Raw genomic sequence first — 20,331 nt, 5'->3', positions numbered from 1 at the left:
TATTGCTAATACTTTGAAGTGATTAATAAGTTAGTATAAGTTGAATACTCTAAAGACACATTTTCCACTGCTTTTTTTTGGTCTATTCCTAAGTTTTCAGTGGTCCTTAATTTTTTACGCTTTTCTTGTTGGCATGATAGGAATCAGGAAGTTACTTTTTATTCTCTTGTAAGTCATGTAGAAGAAGAAGCATTAACATTTTTAATAAGTATTCTTTTAATGAAGTGTAGAACAAGAATTGTGGCCTCTTCGTCTATTAATAGTGTATAAAACAATGTTCATAATTTCTCAGTCTACTAGCTTTTCTTTGGATTTTAAACTTCGATATTTTATAAGATAAGGATTGTTGTTTAAGTCAAATTCACTTTAAACCTTTGATACTGTAGGTTTTAGAGAAGTTCATTCCCACTTAATAAATTGCTCTTCGATTCCTAGAAGCAACTTAAAATGTCTATTTTTTTCTTATAAATACTTAAAAGGTTGATTTATTAGTGGATAATTTGCCTAGCCAGTAGTGTGTTCCTACGAATTTTGGTTGGCATTAAAAACAAAAAGGAGTAAAATGTTCATATTCTTATACCAAATATCTGAAGAGCTATAATAACAGTGACCGTGCATAGAGGAATGACTAATACTTAGTATCTTAATATATTCATGTTCTATGTGTTACAAGCATTTATTTATCTGATAAATTCTTGATTTTCTTGTTTTTAAGATTCTATTCCTTATATTACCTTACTACCGTAAGGCACTTCTGTATAGTTATACCCTAATTGCAAATCATCATTACTGCAGGTTTACGGTGAATGAGCATATGTGTAATTACCAATATTAATAAAAACCAATAATAGTTGAGATGACAGTAATACCATTCAACCCAGAGATTTTATTTTTTATTATTTATTTATTCATTTTTTAAAAGCTTTTCTATATTTATTCATGAGAGAGAGAGAGAGAAAGAGGCAGAGACACACAGGCAGAGGGAGAAGCCGGCTCCATGCAGGGAGTCTGATGTGGGACTCGATCCTGGGACTCCAGGATCATACCCTGGGCCAAAGGCAGACGCTCAACCGCTGAGCCACCCAGGCGCCCAACCCAGAGGTTTTATTTTATTTTATATTATTTTATTTTTTAAAAGATTGTATTTATCTATTCATGACAGACAGAGAGAGACAGGCAGAGACACAGGCAGAAGGAGAAGCAGGCTCCTTGCAAAGAGCCTGATGCGGGACTTGATCCTGGGACTCCGGGATCACACCCTTAGCTGCAGATGCTCAACAGCTGAGGCACCCAGGAGTCCCAACCCAGAGATTTTTAAATGTTCTTAAGGCATCTTATTACTTAGTTAATATTGTTTCCCCTAAATTGTTTGTTTTGGCTTTTACATGTATGGGCTAGTTAAGGATGTATGAATGCAGTTTATTTTTCTCAAGCTGGAGTCAGCTGAAGCAATTGCCTAAGCAAATGGGCATCTCAAGCTTATTTTTCTTGATCTGACTAATGGAGAGGTTCAGAGTTTCGGCTGACCAAGGTGGCCATTCTTATTAAAACCTTCATGTTAGAGGAAATGCTTAGCTTTCAAATAGTTAAACCAACCATTTATTTTCCTTCCTTCCTTCCTTTTTATTTTTCTGAAGATTTTACTTTCAAGTTCTCTCTATACTTAGTGTGGCGCTTGAACTCACAACCTCAAGATCAAGTTCTCTCTATACCTAATGTAGGGCTTGAACTCAACCTCAAGATCACATACTCCACTGACTGCTGAGCCATCCAGGCAGGCACCCCTGAACCACCCATTTCTTTTTGTGGAGAGAGGGGCAAAGAGAGAGGGAGAGAATCTTGGGCAGGCTCCACATTCAGTATGGAGCCCGATGTGAGGCACGATCTTACAACCCTGAGATCATGACCTGAGATGAAATCAGGAGTCATATGCTTAACTGACTGAGCCACCAGGTGCCCCAAATACCTTTCCTTTCTAAAGAATCTGTGTTACTGGGAATACCCTTTGTTTTTTTTGTTTTTGTTTTTTAATGTATTCCACAAATACGAGTGCCTGCTATGTGAAGGGTACTTTGTTTAACTTCAGATAAACAATGGTCACCAAAAAAGCATGTTGTTATCTTGCCTTCTGAGTGAAACAGAAAAACAGTTAACAGATCTTGATGATTGCTATGAAAAAATAAATAAATTACCAGTGTATTTTGGAGCTGACTAATGCAAGATAAATATTATTTTTATTTTTATTATTGTTATTTTTATTTGGAATTGGTGTATTTTTGAACCTTTTCCTTTATTCACACTATTCCATGTTGTAGAAGAGATAGTTAAATGTTGGTTCTTCACAAATTATTTCAGCATATGGAATAAATGGGGGCGGTTGACATTTCATTAAAATCAGATCATGTAATTTTGAGGCTATTAGTTTTCCTCCCATAGAACTTCTATGCAGATAATCCATACAGGTAATTCAGTATTACTTACACCCCTCTGAGCCTCATCATTAATATATATGAACTTGTTATATGTGTGTGTGCACCTGTGCGCATGCATGGTAGTACCTGTGTGTATGGGTGAAGTACTTTCAAACTTTGTAAGGCTTGTTATATTTTTAAAACTACATATATTTTTATGTGTTGTGTTTTTCCCTGAAGTAGTTAGCTTATAACACTAAACAAAAATTGTAAAATTTTTATTATTTTCTGTTTTAATAGTCCATTTGTTTTACTGCTTTTGGAAGGTAATTATTGTTTTTTAAAAAGAACAAGCATTGTTTTACAAGTACAAGTAAATATACATTGAATATCATGTTCATTAGTTCTTTGCACATTATTAGCTTTAGCTTATAGGTTCTAATAAAAGAGCTTAGCAGTATTTTAAAATTTTTGTTGTTAGAATTTTCTGTGCTTATTCAAATATAGTAAATCATAAGAAAACCAAGTAACCACTGAACTTTGAGAACACAACCGAAATGCTAACTTAGTGTTATTTGAGCCGGTGACCTAAAATTTGTACAGTGATACATGAATATTTTGTCAATTATTAGAATTTAGCCCAAACTTAAAAATTAATGATAAATCAGAACTTTTTTCTAAAAAGAGCATTTGACCCCACAATCATATTTAGCAATTATAAAAAAACCTTTTATTTAGATTTCATCGATAAATTGAAGTAGTATTCCACCATTTGTATCAATCTTTTTATAGTTTTTCCCCCTCAAAAGATACCCCGATAGACGTAAACATGACCGACCCTTACATTGTTTTCAAATATCAGCAGAGCAAGCAGTTCAGAAATAAGAGAAATAAAAGGAAGAATTTAATTTTAGTTGGCAGACCTTTAATGACTATAGAAATTCAGAGAAGTACAGCACTGATGAAAAGCTGATCCCATATTGTGGAGCTACTGTCTGACACGCTCCTATCTGCTTTCTGCCGGGTCTCACAAACTCCTGTCCCTTTCCAGGCTGGATTGATGTCACCTGGGATGCTGGTGGCTCAAACTCTTACCGTATGGGCGCAGAAGGAAAATTTGACCTCAAGCTTGCACCAGGGTACGACCCTGATACAGTGGCATCACCCAAACCTGTTTCATCCACTGTTTCAGGCACAACGCAATCATGGAGCAGCTTGGTGAAAAACAACTGTCCCGACAAGACATCTGCTGCTGCAGGCTCCTCAAGTAGAAAAGGAAGCAGCAGTTCTGTGTGTAGCGTGGCCAGTAGCAGCGACATCAGCTTGGGTTCGACCAAAACGGAACGGAGATCAGAAATTGTAATGGAACACAGTATAGTTTCAGGAGCTGATGTCCATGAACCAATTGTTGTTCTTTCATCTGCTGAAAACGTCCCTCAAACAGAAGTAGGGTCATCTTCCAGTGCAAGCACCAGCACCTTAACAGCGGAAACGGGAAGTGAAAATGCTGAAAGAAAGTTAGGCCCCGATAGTTCTGTTCGCACTCCTGGGGAGTCTAGTGCAATATCCATGGGAATTGTTAGTGTTAGTTCTCCTGATGTTAGTTCAGTGTCTGAGTTAACTAATAAAGAAGCAGCTTCACAACGGCCCCTTAGCTCTTCAGCAAGTAACAGACTGTCAGTGAGTTCTTTGCTGGCTGCTGGGGCCCCTATGAGCTCTAGTGCAAGTGTACCTAATCTGTCCTCAAGAGAAACATCTAGCTTGGAGAGTTTTGTAAGGAGAGTGGCAAACATAGCACGGACTAATGCCACGAACAACATGAATCTAAGCCGAAGCAGCAGTGATAACAACACTAATACTTTGGGGAGGAATGTGATGAGCACAGCAAGTAAGTGAGCTTTTCCTTATGGAACCCAATCGTTTTTCCACTCGGAGGGATGCAAAGTAGGGTTTCTTGTTCAGTGGGTTCTGGCTGCAGTCTTTAACTAGATCATTAACCATGTTACATACAACCACATCAGATTTAGCGCTTCAGGAATATGAAATTAAGTTCTATAGAATCATGATTTCTTAAGAATTCAAATCAGGTATGATAAAGAACCTCTTAATTGGAAAGGATAAAACAGTAACACACTTCTATTTTCCACTCTTCTATGATAAATTGTTAAGTTCAGCTGCATGAGGAAATAGATGACTATTAAATATTGTCATAGTCAACTGAAATCAGAGCATCACACTGGTTTAACTTTTCCTTAGGTCCTAAATTGATATTAGCTTCTGGAAGGTATTTAATTCTCACTTAAGCTAATGGGTAATTCCTTTGGAAAATATCATTGGGAATTAGTTCATTGCCTGTTTCACTTTTTAAAAAAGCAGGGCTTAATTTTTTGAAAAAATAACAGTGCTATAAAAACAAGGATTCTTAGTTGGATTTCAGTTGGGTTCCCAAAGTTGTTGCTTTTTAGCCTTTTAATAATTAGTGTTTGATGATCTCATTCTTTTACTCTAAATACAAAACCTAGTTTTTCTTAGGTTTATACGATCCCACCACCAGTCATCCTGATTTGCTTCATTTTTATCTTTAGCTTCTCCTCTTATGGGTGCTCAGAGTTTCCCCAATCTGACTACACCTGGTACTACATCAACAGTGACAATGTCAACATCCAGTGTGACTAGCAGCAGCAATGTGGCCACAGCAACAACAGTCCTATCAGTTGGTCAGTCCTTAAGTAATACTTTAACTACTAGCCTCACATCCACCTCCAGTGAGAGTGACACAGGTCAGGAAGCTGAATATTCCTTGTATGGTAAGTGATAGTTTAAAATATTTAGGTATTTGTAAAGTGATGCTTTACCATGTTTTCCTGCTATGTGGTTTTTAACTGTCAATTAGAAAATAATTATCATCTCCTATTAAAGATACGTCATCTTCATATAAGAAGAAAAAACTCAGCGTGTGGGGGACTATTAAATTATCTGATCATAAGCAGACATCTAGGAACTTTTGTGTCTTCCTTTTCTACCCTGTGCACACTAATGACATTTTATTGGAAGAATCCTAATAACAAAGATATTTGACACTTTTATCAGAGAAGAATAGAAGTGTAAGTAAGAGATTAATAAGCTTTGTAAAGTTATATTCTTTGTATACTATAACGTAAGAGGAAAAACACTCCCCACGTGTCTCCTCTATATTCTCAACACTATTCACAGAATGCTTCACTGCTCGCACCACTGACTGGCAAATATTTGTGAATTTTTCCCACACCAAGCAGTTTTCAGACACCAGGTGGGTGTCATACAGTTTAACTTAGTTACTCAATTATGGCACTATTACTACCTGGAGATAAAGTCACATCCCATAAATAAAGGCCTCAGTTCTATGATACTATCTCCCCACCCCTTCAGATGCTAATTGAAAGTCATCTGTGTTACAGACGGGCTATAAATTGGTGACTTCCATGACCCTTTCTTCTTGTTCGATTAATTTGCTAGAATTGCTCACAGGACTCAGGAAAACATTTTATTTACTAGATTTTAGTTAGCCTTTACTTAGAAAAAGGATATAACTTGGAAACAGCCAAATGGAAGAGATGTGTAGGGTGAGGTCTGGAAGGACCCAAGCACAGGAGTTTGTCCTTTTGGAGTTTGGGGACCCTACCAGCCTGGAAGCCCTACAGGCTTCATGACTTAAGCACAGTTGATTAAATTATTGGCCGTTGGTGATTAAAGAGGGGCCGTTGTGTGGCCCCTCTTCTTTCCCCCAAAAGGAGTTATCTTTCCAGATAGCTCCTTTCTCTTTTCTTTTCTTTTCTTTTCTTTTCTTTTCTTTTCTTTTCTTTTCTTTTCTTTTCTTTCTTTTCTTTTTTCTTTTCGTCTTTCTATTTTATTTTATTTTATTTTATTTTATTTTATTTTATTTTATTTTATTTTATTTTAATTTATTTATGATAGTCACAGAGAGAGAGAGAGAGAGAGAGGCAGAGACATAGGCAGAGGGAGAAGCAGGCTCCATGCACCGGGAGCCCGACGTGGGATTCGATCCCGGGTCTCCAGGATCGCACCCTGGGCCAAAGGCAGGTGCCAAACCGCTGCGCCACCCAGGGATCCCTTTATTTTATTTATTTATTTATTCATTCATTCATTCATTTATTCATTCATTCATGGGAGACACAGAGAGAGGCAGACAGAGACACATGCAGAGGAGAAGCAGGTTCCAGGCAGGAAGCCTGATGTGGGACTCAATCCCGGGACTCCCAAGCTCATGCCCTGGGCCAAGGCAGACACTCAACCGCTGAGCCACCCAGGCGTCCCCAGATAGCTCTTTTCACTCAGTACATTGTGAAATTATCTTCACATTGTTTGATGGATTTCTACGGTGCTTGACTATGTGATCATTATTTAATAAATTCTCCATTTTGGACATTTAAGTTATACCTTTTCATTACCACAAACATTGTTATGAATTATATTTTTGTATATTTCCTTAAGGTACATTTTTTAAAAGAAGTAATTGCTGAATTGCCTTTCAAAAACGTTGTGCTTCCATCATTATTATAGAATATCCTTAACTATGCATACATACATACATACATACATCCTTGATGCCACTGCCTGTTCTTTTTAAAAATTGAATTTGTTAATTTCAAATACAAGAACATTTATATGAAGATATATGTATGTACATATATATACATATCTATATGTTTTTAAAGGTTTTATTTATTTGAGAGAGAGAGAGAGTGTGAGCTGGGGGAATGGCAGAGGGATAGGGAGAGGCAGACTCCCTGCTGAGCAGGGAGCCTGATTGCGAGGTTTAGTCCCAGGGTCCTGGGATCATGACCTGAACTGAAGGCAGACGCTTAACCAACTGAATCACCCAGGTGCTTCTGAAGATGTATTTTAAGTACTGTTTTATGTAAATCCTAACTTTACTGTATTTTCTTTTTTTTTCTCTCTAAAGTGTCCTTTCCTATTCCAAGCCAAAAATTGGATCTGGCGTTCTATGGTTTTAGGAGAATGATTATATTTCTCTGTGTCTACCTCGCCTGTTAAATATGTGTGTATCAAGATGATGATGATGACAAAATAATCTAAATTCATTGAATAAGCTGTATTCTACTCTAGTTTTTCTCATGGAGCCCCTCTGCCTCTCCCTACTGATTTGTTACGTGTTAATTTCCAGCTTTATTGATCATGTGATAGTTAAAAAGGTTGTGGGTATGCTAGTGGGAAAGAATATTAAGGAGTTAGGGCTACCAGTTGCCTTTTAAAAACTATTGTTAGATTATTGAAATTTCCTTTTTTACATTTCTAAAACTGGAGGATTCTTTAAGGGTGCTGCTGTGAAGGATCAGAGTAACATCTGTCTTATAAAATAATTTCTCGATATGCGGACTTTTACTATGTTAGGTTTTGAGGGATGTGATTCTGTGATATGGTCAAATCTATGAAATAAGGAGCTATTTAAATGTTCTTACACTCAATAAAGAGAAGATGATAAGTAAAAAAAAAAAGCCTTTGACTTCAGTGAATTACAACATATGAGAGATGAAATTTCATTATCTAAAGTCAAAATTAAAAAAAAAAAAAGTCAAAATTTCCTTTGAAAGTAAGCCAAAAGCAGAATTGATTGTGTGTGTGTGTGTGTGTATGTACACTACCACATCATGTTCTTGAGCTACCACTCCTAAATTGCAGGATGGCATCTTGCATGTGTTAGAGATAACATATTTTATCAAATTAAAGATATCATTACTTATAATTATTTTATGTCACTAAGGAAAAAATGTTGCCAATTTAGCCATGGCTTGCCATTGCTTATAAGACACACTCTGATTCCAGAATATTAAAGTCTTAAAAAAAAAATACATACCTTAAGAAACTAATTGAATATAGTATCAGGCCTCTTTGTTCTACTAGTTGTCCATAAAAGGTATTGAATTTTATCCTGTGTAATTATTACTGTATTTGGTTCAGAGATTTGCAGATAAAAGATTCTACCAAGTAATTATAAATTGTCTTCTGAATGTTCTTTTGGAATATAGAGTATGTATGTCTTTTTATCCACAGAAGGTTTTTTTCTTTCCTATCCAGTAAAACCTTCTCCTGTTTTAGTCCCATTATTACTTTTCGTTTTCTGTTCTTGTGCAGAATAGCTTGTCAGCATCTTCATTATGTGGGATTGTGTTTATCTGACACACATTTCTTTGGGGAAAGAGGGAATATGGATAATATGACAGATGGTACATACATTACTCCATAGTAAACAGGCAGTGTCCTTAAGTAGTTGTTACCATTAACCTGCCAGGTCACATAGCTAAACCTAGTCTCTCTGATTGACTTTATTCATTCTCTTTTCCCTTATGAGATCTTTTATAGTTTATATATTCTTTTGTTGTTTTTGGTTTTGCTTTTGGAGGGGGGGGCAGAGGGAAAGAGTGAGAAAGAATCTTCATGCCCCACATGGAGCCCAACATGGGACCTACTGAAATCATGACCTGAGCCAAAATTAAGAGTCTGATGCTTAATTGAGCCACCCAGGCACCCCTTTTTTGTTTACTTTTTAAATGCCTCTCTCCCCTGTAAGCTCCATGGGGGCTCAGACCATGTCTGTTTTGTTTACGACTATATATACCTGGTGCCTAACACAGTTCTTGGCACATAGGCACTCAGTAGATATTTGCTGACAAAATGAATGACTCCTAAGTGTTCTTTTCACACCATGTTATGCTTCCTATGGTTTATGCATACAGTGATGATAGGATTGTTATTTTTATACCTAGCCCTTATTGTTGATGGTTTATATTATGATTTTGTAGACTTGGATTTAGTTTATGGTCATCCTTTATCTTGTGTTGTTTTCTACAATGCTTGTGACCAACGTTACTCATTTTGTGTTTGTGGTGGAAGAAGGGTGGCATCACTCTGTGTAGTCTTGAATTTTACCTTTGTTTTGTAAAAGCAGTATGTGGTTACCTTGTAATGCTTTATTGTGTTGAGAGTAAGATTGTTGGTTTTATTTTCTAGATTTCCTGGATAGCTGCCGTGCCAGTACTCTATTAGCTGAGCTAGATGATGATGAAGACTTGCCTGAGCCAGATGAGGAAGATGATGAGAATGAAGATGACAATCAAGAAGACCAAGAATACGAGGAGGTTATGGTAGAGAGAGTGTCTCCCATTCTCTTAACTAACATAAGATGTTAAAAATTGAAATGAAGAGAGGAAAAGCAAAGTCCTGGTTAAACTTTGAAATGGGGAAATACAGCACAGTTAGGAAAACGTGGTCAATTAAGAAAAGTATTTTTAATCTGAACATTTGTGATTCTCCTTTAAGAGAAAATAAATTAAAGAAAAAGAAATTGGTTCTATTTGGAAAATACTAAAATATCACATGCTGATGTATTGAGAGGTTTAAAAGTGTAAAGAACTCACTGATCCTAAAGAATATAATTTCATGGTTCTTACACAATAATTAAACTGTTTTTGTACATGCTGTTATGCGGGCAGTATCTCTATATTATTTCATCTGTCTTTATAGCTATGAGGTAGAGGCATAGAAAAAATAATGTGTCCAAATTAATCAATCGATTAAGTACAAAAGTGGGTACCCAAGCTTAGAAGGTATGATCCAGAACTCTTAATGTTTAACTACTCTGATTGTCTTCAGACTGAACTTTCGCCTGAGAATACCCTTTATTGTAACTTGTATATTTTTTATTTCTCCTTATAAAATGTTACTAGATTTTTTTAAATTTCCTAAGTTGGTTTTTAATGGGGTGAAGGACTCCTAAGGTATACTCCTAAGTATATCTTAACTTTAAAACAGATATTACCATAGCATATGTCTTGTGAAGGTCAGTAAATGATGCATGGTGAATATATAAAGCATTCAGTTTATAAGGTTTCTGAAGGTGGCTAATGAACATGAAATATTTTAATGATAGTTTTGATAATAGGGTTTGATAGTTTCAGGTTTGAGCAAAATGGGGAGATATATATATATGTGTGTGTGTGTATATATATATGTATATATATATATTTGAGATATATATCAAATAATTAGACATGTCTCTTCACGTTTTCTTATTTCAGATTCTGAGACGTCCATCCCTGCAGCGTCGAGCTGGCTCTCGCTCTGACGTAACACACCACGCTGTCACCTCGCAGCTACCACAAGTTCCTGCTGGAGCAGGGAGCCGACCTATTGGGGAACAGGTAATATCTTAATGTTTATCTTCCCTACACTGTGTTTTTCCTCCTCTCACAGTAAAGCATCAACCAAAATGCCTAGAAAAATATATAGGGGTTAAGGTTGGGATGGGAAACTACCAGATCGAGTTAACAAAAAGAAATTACTCTTACTGCTTGGGTTCTATATTCAAGAAAGAGTCCATAATTGCTCTGGCATAAGGCATAAAGCTGTTTCTTACTTGAAAGCCCATTATCTTGGCCCTTGGATAACAGTAAACATTTATTAAAATGATTAATTACTGTTATCCAAGATTTACAGTTTTCAGTAATAGTAGTGGAGATAATACTAGTCTACTAGCTTAACATTTATTGATCATTAATTCAGTTAATTAACCATTAATTAAATCCTAGCCATTATTTTTAATACTTTACATGTATTAGCTAATTCAATCCTTTTCAACAACCTTTTAAGAGTTATTATTAGCCCTAATTTTCAGATGAAGTGACCTTGCTAAAGGTCACACAGAAGTTTTGGATCTAGGACTAAAACCCAAACATTCTGGCTATACAGCTATCATATGTCCATTTGATTTATTACACAGGTTAATTTTAATTAAGTGTTCAAAATATGAGGGTTATGTGTGTGCATACAAGTACATGCATAATTGTTATTTATTACATCAGACATTTAATAAAGTTTGTTGATCTCTTTTTTTTATTGATAGTAAAAGTGAAGGAGAGAAGAAAATACCACTTTTAAAAACTTTTATTATGGAAATTTTCAGACCTGCCAGAAATAGAATAATGCAGTGAATCCCCGGAGTCCATCATCTGACTGTAATAGTTACCAACGCTTTGTCAAACAAGAGGATTTATTTTGCCCCATAGTTGCTTAAAACAACTTATAAACATTATATTTTGTATGTAATTCAGTATGTAATAAAATATATTTATGCTTTTAGAAAAGCAGCTTATTTAAAAATAATTATAAGTTCATAGGTTCACAGGAAGTTGGCAAGATAGTAGAACAGTCTTGTGCCCTTTGCCCAATTTCTTCCAATGGTTATGCCTTATCTAACAACAGTCAAAATCAGGAAATTAACATTGGGACAGTGTATGTATATGGTTCTTTGTCGTTTTATTGTGCGTGGATTAGTGTAGCCACCACTAAGGTGGTAAGCTTAAATCATTAAGAAATGTATGTGCCCATCCATACACGTTTATGTTGGCTCATTTTGTACATAAGAAATATGGCTAAATAAGGAAATGTAATAGCTATATAGAGAAGTATTTAACATACCTTATTTTAAAGATAGCACATCACTTTTGCAATAATGAAAAGTTTTATCTTTATTTGTATGTGGAATTGTAACAGGAAGAAGAGGAGTATGAAACAAAAGGAGGACGTCGGAGAACATGGGATGATGATTATGTGCTCAAGCGGCAGTTTTCTGCTTTGGTTCCTGCTTTTGATCCTAGACCTGGTCGTACTAATGTCCAGCAGACGACTGATCTAGAGATTCCACCCCCAGGTACTGTGTATTTTAGTTTTGTGATTTAATTTGAACAGATACTGGGATGCCTGGGTGGCTCAGTGGTTGAGCAGGTATCTGCCTTTGGCTCAGGGTGTGATCCCTGGTCTGGGGATCGAGTCCTGCATAGGGCTGCCTGAGGGGAGCCTGCTTCTCCCTCTGCCTGTGTCTCTGCCTCTCTCTGTGTGTCTTTCATGAATAAATAAATAAAATCTTTAATAATAATATGAGGGGATCCATGGGTGGCGCAGTGGTTTGGCGCCTGCCTTTGGCCCAGGGCGCGATCCTGGAGACCAGGGATCGAATCCCACATCAGGCTCCCGGTGCATGGAGCCTGCTTCTCCCTCTGCCTGTGTCTCTGCCTCTCTCTCTCTCTCTCTCTCTGTGACTATCATAAATAAATAAAGAAAAAATATATATGTAAAAAATAATAATAATAATAATTTGAACAGATAGCAAATCAGATAGTTGTATGTAATTAGGAAAGGAAGTGGCTATATGCAGGTTATAATAAACATTTTCAGGAGAAAAACCTAAATACCAGCCACAAGTCCTTAAAAAAATGCAGACTGTTTTTAAAGAAGCAAATTACAGTGCTTTAAAAACACTGTGTTTTGTATTTGTTTTATTTTAAAGGAAGGCTCATTTAAAGATAGATAATTTGTATTCTGTATTCTACTGGATCAGAATTGCTATGGATTGTTCCTATTCTACTTTGACAGTGGAAAGTTGTATAGTAGTTTGATTTATGGTCTCCAATTAGCCTGGTAACTCTTTTTCTTACAACTCTTTTTTGATTGTAGTAGCACACTAATGATCTCCCAAAGGTGTGTAGGTCCTAACCTCCACAGTCTGTGAATAGGTTACCTTAACATGACAAAAGAGATTTTGCAGATGAGATTAAATCAAGGATTTTGAGATGGGAGAATTATCCTGGATCAGTCTGGTAGGCCCAGTGTAATTACTAGTGTTCCATGAAAGGAATACCAGAGGGGGGCGCCTGAGTGGCGCAGTTGGTTGAGCATCAGAGTCTGTTTCAGCTCAGGTCACGATCTTGGGGTCATAACAATGAGAGCCCTGAGTCAGACTCTGCTCAGGGTGGAGTCTGTTTGAGACTCTGTCTCCCTTTCCCTTGGTCCTTCCCTCTCTGCACTAAGGGTCTCTCTCTCCTAAAATAAGTAAATAAATCTTAAAAAAAAAAAAAAGTTTAAGAGGAATACAAGAGGATCTGAGACTGAGAAGGAGATTTGACAACAGGAAGTAGAGATCACGGTGATGAGGGGCCATGAACTGTGGAATATGGGCAGCCTCTAGATGCTAGAAAAGGCAAGTAAATTCTTTCTGGAACTGGTTGTTTTAAACCAACCAGTTTATGATACTTTGTTAGAACAGCAGTAGGATGCTAATTCACTGAGCAAATCATTTAATTTATGTAAACCTGAATTTTCTCATCTCTTAATGGAGAAAATAATCGTTTCTGTTCAATGAAGTAGTTAAAAGTTTTAAATGAGGTAAAAAAATATAAAGTCCTTAGCATGGTACCTAATATATGCCTCAATAATTGTCAGCTATAGTAATTGGTATATTATCTTTAAGGAAGACTTAAATGTCGATTAGTGTGGAATGTGTTTTTTACTTGATAGAATGCTGTCTGTTCAATAAGGAAGTAGGTGTGCTTCATAGTATGTTCTGTGGTGAGGTTGCATATAGGCTGAATCAAGGTCTTTCAAGATCCTTTAAAAATAAAAATCTATGGTAGGGAATATAAATAGGTAAAAGTTTTCTATAGTGCTCTTTGGCAATGTATTTATTACTACTAGAAATCTATACTAAAGAAATACTGTCTCTGCACCCAGATTTATATACATTGATGACTACAGAAGTATTATTTATATCATCAGAAAAGTGGAAATGACCTTCATTTTGTATTATAGGGATATGGTTCGGTTAACATTTAATGGAATGTCATGCAGTGAATAAAGTAATACTTTAGAAGATTATATCGTGATATGAGGAAAAAATTCCTGAGCTAATGAAAAAAAAGGGTACACCACCAAAAACACTATATACCTAATTGTGTGTGTGTGTGTGTGTATGTATGTTTACCTCACAATCCACTTAGTCAGGGTGAGCAAAAGATTGATAATTCATTGACCAGAATCTGTGGTTTTCTCTGGATGTAGAATTATGAATAATTTTAGTGTTCTTATTTATAAGTCTAAAATGTTTCTGAAATATTCATACTGTTAGCACATGTTTTCTTAAAATGAGAGATCCTTATCAAATTCATAAATTCTGCTTTAGTGCTAGGTCTTTAAGTAGCCCAGATGTATTCTTTCCATTTTTAAACAAATAGTTGAGGCCAAGAGTCTTGTAAGGAGCTGACGTCTTTAGTTAATATATATAACAGAATAATATAATATTATAACAGAAGAATTTAACAGAAGAATATACAGAAGAATTAATAGAATATAACAAGAATTTAGATTGCATGTAGCTTTGTCTCCCAGTGCAGTGTTCTTTATGGAGTGCTTGTTAAAGTGTGATTGTTTTTGATATCTTCCATATTTTTAGGAACGCCTCATTCAGAGCTCTTAGAAGAAGTGGAATGCACTCCATCACCTCGATTAGCCCTCACTTTGAAAGTAACAGGTCTTGGAACAACTCGTGAAGTTGAATTACCACTCACTAATTTCAGATCAACCATTTTTTACTATGTACAAAAATTGCTTCAATTGTCCTGTAATGGCAATGTGAAATCAGATAAACTTAGGCGTATTTGGGAGCCAACATACACGTAAGAGATTTTAATTTAATGTTTTAAGTAGATATTTTCGTGATACGTGGGCCAAGAAGCATTGTATTTCTGTATTTTTTACTGTAGAAGCAAAATATTCGGTTCTTATTCTCTTGATTTACAACACTGGATAAGAACATTTCTGACTCATGATGTAGATTGGTTTACGGTTTCAACTGGAAGTACTTTAGAAATAAACTAGACTAGTATCTTATGTAATGATTGTTGAACTCTTTGGGATTGTATCTGAAGTACTAAATATTTTCTATTATTTGTTTTGGGACTTGCGAGTTAAGCCTACCCCTCTTTGTTCATTCATTCATTAGACAAATAATTAAAAATCACCTTGGGCACATGTAACATTTTGGTGCCTCATTCTGTTAATCTGTAAAATGAGAATGGTTGTGAGGAATCAATGAATTAATATATGTAAAGTGTTTTCAGTATCATCTGGGTGCTTACTATTACTTATAATTATCATTTAATTAATTTAATATAATTTAATATAAATAAAATTTTAATCATCCTGTAAATTTTACTTTTATTTTTCTGATGTTCTCTTAACATCATTGATAATCTTATATAATGTCTAATAAAGTGATCTAGATCCTTTTGAGATAGAACAGAAGGCTTATCATGGTATTCTCCCCACCTTGTTCAGTTTTTATTGGAGTTTCAGATTTGATCTCCACTGCCTAATGTAAACATAAGGGCTCCTGGTCCTTGTATTCGTATCCTTTTTTTTCCATCTAGACACATTAGCAAACCATTTCTCATCTCTTTTTATTTTTATAAGAATAAATGAAAGTTGTAACACATGATATAGTGTATTGCTTCATATCTTTAAAAGTTCTAGGTTTGATGTGTACATTCTTTGCAATTACCCTAAATTTATAAATAATAACTTTTTTAGGAATCTGATTTCTGCTACTTTCCCTTGTGTTTAACAAACTGATTTTTTTAAAGAAATATTGTCCCTGGGTTTAATGTTTAAGCATGTGGCTAATGAATGACATCATCATATTTTTTAAAGACTTAAAGCCTTATTGGAAATAACCACAAATCATTTGATTTATGAATTAATGAGAATAATATCTTCATATTTAGAATCATGTACAGAGAAATGAAGGATTCTGACAAAGAGAAGGAAAATGGAAAAATGGTAAGAAATATTTAAATGGATCTTCTTGAAATAAAAGGGAAAAGATAAAAACTAATACTTTTAATTGAATGTTTGAGGGGAAAAAAAATCACTAACATGGAACTCTTTAGATGAGGTTAAGTGCATGATTTTAAAGCTCCCTTATATAATGCATGTGAAACAGCATAGACTTTTAATCAGGAAAGGCCAACATTTGGTTTTTCCTATTGTAGGGTTGTTGGTCTATAGAGCATGTGGAACAGTACCTTGGCACTGATGAATTACCAAAGAATGACTTGATAACCTACCTGCAGAAGAATGCAGACGCCGCTTTCCTGCGCCACTGGAAATTAACTGGCACTAATAAAAGTATTAGGAAAAACAGAAATTGTTCTCAGCTCATAGCTGCATATAAGGTATATATTGGCATCAAAACACAATTGGGAATGGCTTTGTGCTTTGTTTGCAGCTTTTAAAGAGTCATAAGAAAAAAGAGGTTCATTGGGACATGTTTAAAAAATGAAGTTAAATTAACATTGTTAATATGCCAAGTACTAAAATTTTAAATATGATTTCTGGTATTGGATCTAAGTACATTGTCTTAACTGTGGCTTTTGGTGGGTTATAGTTTATAACTATAGTTATAGTTATATTTGGGAATTCTATTGGTTTAGAACACATTGATTTTCAACTTGAGTAATATTGTTTTTATTTTAAAGGCAGTTCTTTGAAAAGTTTAGGTATTTTCAAATACTTATAGGATGATACATTGCTTTTCTCAAAAATGTGATTAATGGCTAGTTTTACTAATTGTTTCCATAGGATTTTTGTGAGCATGGAACAAAGTCTGGATTAAACCAGGGGGCCATTTCTACTCTTCAGAGTAGTGATATTCTTAATTTGGCAAAAGAACAGCCTCAGGCCAAAGCTGGCAATGGACAGAATTCTTGTGGAGTAGAAGATGTCCTTCAGCTTCTGCGTATTCTCTATATAGTTGCAAGTGATCCTTATTCAAGAATATCCCAGGAAGGTCTGTAAGAATCTTTGTTTCATTTCTGTAGCATTTTAAAAAGGAAATTAGTTTATATTTTTATTAATTTTATTAATTTTACAGAAGGTGATGAGCAGCCTCAGTTTACTTTTCCACCAGATGAATTCACTAGCAAAAAAATCACAACAAAAATTTTGCAGCAGATTGAGGTAATAAAATCACATAGTCGAACTCTTTATCTTTAGTCTGTAACTTTTGGACTTTCAAAGTATTTTCTCCCTTTTCTCTTTCCTACCATTTCTACTGTTAATCTCTGATTCAGTGATGTAGGCCATGTGGCCCACTGCATTAATTTCTTTAATTACTTTTAAGAACTGGCTCCTTTTTAAATAACTGCCTGAAGACATTGTTATTTGTTAATTTGTAGGAACCGCTGGCCTTGGCAAGTGGAGCTCTACCAGACTGGTGTGAACAGTTAACCAGCAAGTGTCCTTTTCTAATACCATTTGAAACTAGACAGCTTTATTTCACGTGTACAGCATTTGGTGCATCAAGGTAGGAAGTTTGCCTTTTTATATTTTTTAATGTTATATAAGCTCAAAATGTACAAATATACTTTGTCAAGACTGATAGAAGGAATATATTATCCTGTTTTCTTATGAAGAGTTGTCAGTGTTTAAACATTTTTTTGTTGTTTTCAGTTGGATATATGTTCTTCTACAGTTGACCCTTAAACAGTGGTGTTGGGGTTAGGGACACCAACCCTCCTCCCTGCAAAGTTGAAAATTATATTTAAAGACTTTATTTGAGAGAGAGGGAACACAAGCAGGAGGGGGAACAGCAGGCAGAGGGAGAGGGAGAGGCAGGCTCCCCACTAAGCAAGGAGCTCAACGCAAGGCTTAATCTCAGGATCCTGAGATCATGACCTGAGCTGAAGGCAGATGCTTAACCGACTGAGCCACCCAGATGCCTTGAAAATCATACTTAAAAAGTGTATAGCTTTTGGTTCCCAAAAACTTTACTAATAGCCTCCTGCTGACTGGAAGTCTTACTGACAGCATAAACAGTCAATTAACATGTATTTTGTATGTTATGTGTATTTTATACTGTATTCTTAGAATGAAATAAGCTAGAGAAAAGAAAATTAAAAATAAAAAAGATTTTATTTATTCATGAGAGATACAGAGAGAGAGGCAAAGACACAGGCAAAGAGAGAAGCAATCTCCATGCAGGGAGCCCACTGTGGAACTCTCTCCCAGAACTCCAGGATCTTGCCCTGAGCCAAAAGCACACGCTCAACCACCGAGCCACCCAGGCATCCCAAGAAAGAAAATGTTAAGAAAATCACAAGGAAGGAAGAAGAAAAATTTATAGTACTACATTTATTTTAAAAATCCTCAAAAAAAAAAAAAAAAAAGTAAAAAATCCCACATATACATAGATCCATGTAGGTCATGCTTGTTATTCAAGGGTCAACTGTATTACATTTTTTATCAGCATTTATTGTACAGTTTCTTTTTTTCTTTTTCGAAGGTTGAAGGGGAAGGGGCAGAGGGAGGAGACAGAATCTTGAGCAGGCTCCATGCCTAGCGCAGAGCCCGACCTCACAACCCTGAGATCATGATCTTAGCTGAAATCAAGAGTCAGACACTTAAGTGACTAAGCCATCCTGGTGCCCCTACTATATAGTTTCTTAAGCAGCTTACATAAAGTATTAGTTGCTGATATTCCTGGGAATGTCAGATTAACTGCTTGTAAATATATTTGATAACATTGAAAGTTTCCTTCCTTCTGGCCATCATTTTTTCTTATTGTCTTCTGACATACTACGTATTTTACTTATTTTTTCTGTCTCCTTACAGTAGATGAAAGTTTCATGAGGGCAGGAATTTCTGGCAGTTTTGTTCACTGATCTAGCTGTAGTTCCTAAAGCATTGCACATTGTAGGTATTCAGTAAATATTTTTTGAATGATGCAATAGCCACAGTACTTTCAAAGTTGATGTAAAAAAATTATAATTTAAAATGGAGCTGTTGGCTTCACTTTTAAGTTATGCTATTTACAAATCATTTGTACATGTGGAACTATAGGCCTGTTGTCATAAATGGCATTGGTTATGGTTTCTGTTATAGATAAGGAAATTCTCAGAGTACATAGCTGATTGACCTGAGATTACCAAAAAATTACAACACATGTGGGAGCAAATCTTTCATCATCTTATTCATAGTTCAGGATTCTTTCTCCCACCCTTGATGGATTAGGTTAGCTCTGCATTATCCAAAAGAAAATATTTTTTTAATATTTTATTTTTTAAAAGATTTTATTTATTTTAGAGTTGAGGGGAGAGAGAGAGAGAGAGAGAGAGAGAGAGGGAGGGAGAACAAGCAAGCAGGGAGAGGAACAGAGAGAGAGAGAGAGAGATAAGTAAACTCAGTGCTCAGCACAGAGCCCCAAGTGGAGCTCGATGCCACAACCCCAAGATCATGACCTGAGCCAAAATCAAGAGTTGGACGCTTAACCAACTGAGCCACCCAGACACCCCTAAAGATTTTATTTTTAAGTAGTCTCTACATACAACATGGCTCAAACTGTGAGACCAAGAGTCTCATGCTCTACCAACTGAGCCAACCACCTGCCCCAAAAGAAAATATTTTAAAATCAATTGCATTTTAATGATAGCTTTCAGTTTGTATCATAGTAACAAAGATAGCTTGACCATTTTTTAGTTTCTCTGGTAGTTAAGAAATATTCATTTATATTTTTTATGTATCATAAATTTGTCTATTTTTTAATTGAAGTATAGTTGACATACCATGTTACATTAATGGCAGGTGTACAACAGTGATTCAGCAACTCTGTACATTATGCTATGCTCACAATTGTAGCAATCATATGTCAACTATACAGTGTTATTATAATACTACTGATTGTATTCCTGATGCTCTTCCTTTCATCCGAAGTTTGTATATATTTTTATATTTGTATATATTTTGTTACCTGGGATTGGGACCATGGACCTTTATTTTGATCTGTTAATTACTAAAGTAAAGAAAATTTAGACCTAAGTATTTTCTTAATTTGTTTAGGAAAATAATAAAGGGGTTTATATGTTTTAAGAGAGGAAGCAATAATTTATGCAATAAAAGAATTTACTAATTTTATCACTTAATATTATTTAAAAGAATAGTGAAATCTTTGAATTATGTTCCTGGGTTAGTAGCACATTCAAACTATTACTGAATGTTACAACTACATAAATATTTT

The 20,331-nt window shown here is 35.3% G+C and overlaps 1 protein-coding gene across 12 annotated transcripts in view; it reads left to right on the top strand.

The window, feature by feature from the left end:
* HECTD1 (HECT domain E3 ubiquitin protein ligase 1) overlaps positions 1 to 20,331 on the top strand; it is a 91,702-nt gene that overhangs the window by 62,377 nt on the left and 8,994 nt on the right. The window contains exons 24-34 of one of the 12 annotated variants that reach the window (XM_072761316.1): positions 3,604 to 4,299; positions 4,997 to 5,218; positions 9,441 to 9,568; positions 10,508 to 10,630; positions 11,982 to 12,138; positions 14,713 to 14,935; positions 16,043 to 16,097; positions 16,310 to 16,492; positions 16,899 to 17,106; positions 17,191 to 17,276; positions 17,495 to 17,622. In XM_072761316.1, the coding sequence (XP_072617417.1) occupies positions 3,604 to 4,299; positions 4,997 to 5,218; positions 9,441 to 9,568; positions 10,508 to 10,630; positions 11,982 to 12,138; positions 14,713 to 14,935; positions 16,043 to 16,097; positions 16,310 to 16,492; positions 16,899 to 17,106; positions 17,191 to 17,276; positions 17,495 to 17,622 (2,209 nt within the window). Of the gene's footprint in view, positions 1 to 3,462; positions 4,300 to 4,996; positions 5,219 to 9,440; positions 9,575 to 10,507; positions 10,631 to 11,981; positions 12,139 to 14,712; positions 14,936 to 16,042; positions 16,098 to 16,309; positions 16,493 to 16,898; positions 17,107 to 17,190; positions 17,277 to 17,494; positions 17,623 to 20,331 lie in introns of all 12 variants that reach the window. The other 11 variants (XM_026007662.2, XM_026007661.2, XM_026007660.2 and 8 more) reach the window with 11 other exon arrangements.

Source organism: Vulpes vulpes, chromosome 6 (genome assembly GCF_048418805.1).
Source record: "Vulpes vulpes isolate BD-2025 chromosome 6, VulVul3, whole genome shotgun sequence".
Taxonomy (NCBI): Eukaryota; Metazoa; Chordata; class Mammalia; order Carnivora; family Canidae; genus Vulpes; species Vulpes vulpes.
Note: the sequence above shows the minus strand (reverse complement) of the source record. Positions and strands in the feature narration are given on the sequence as shown.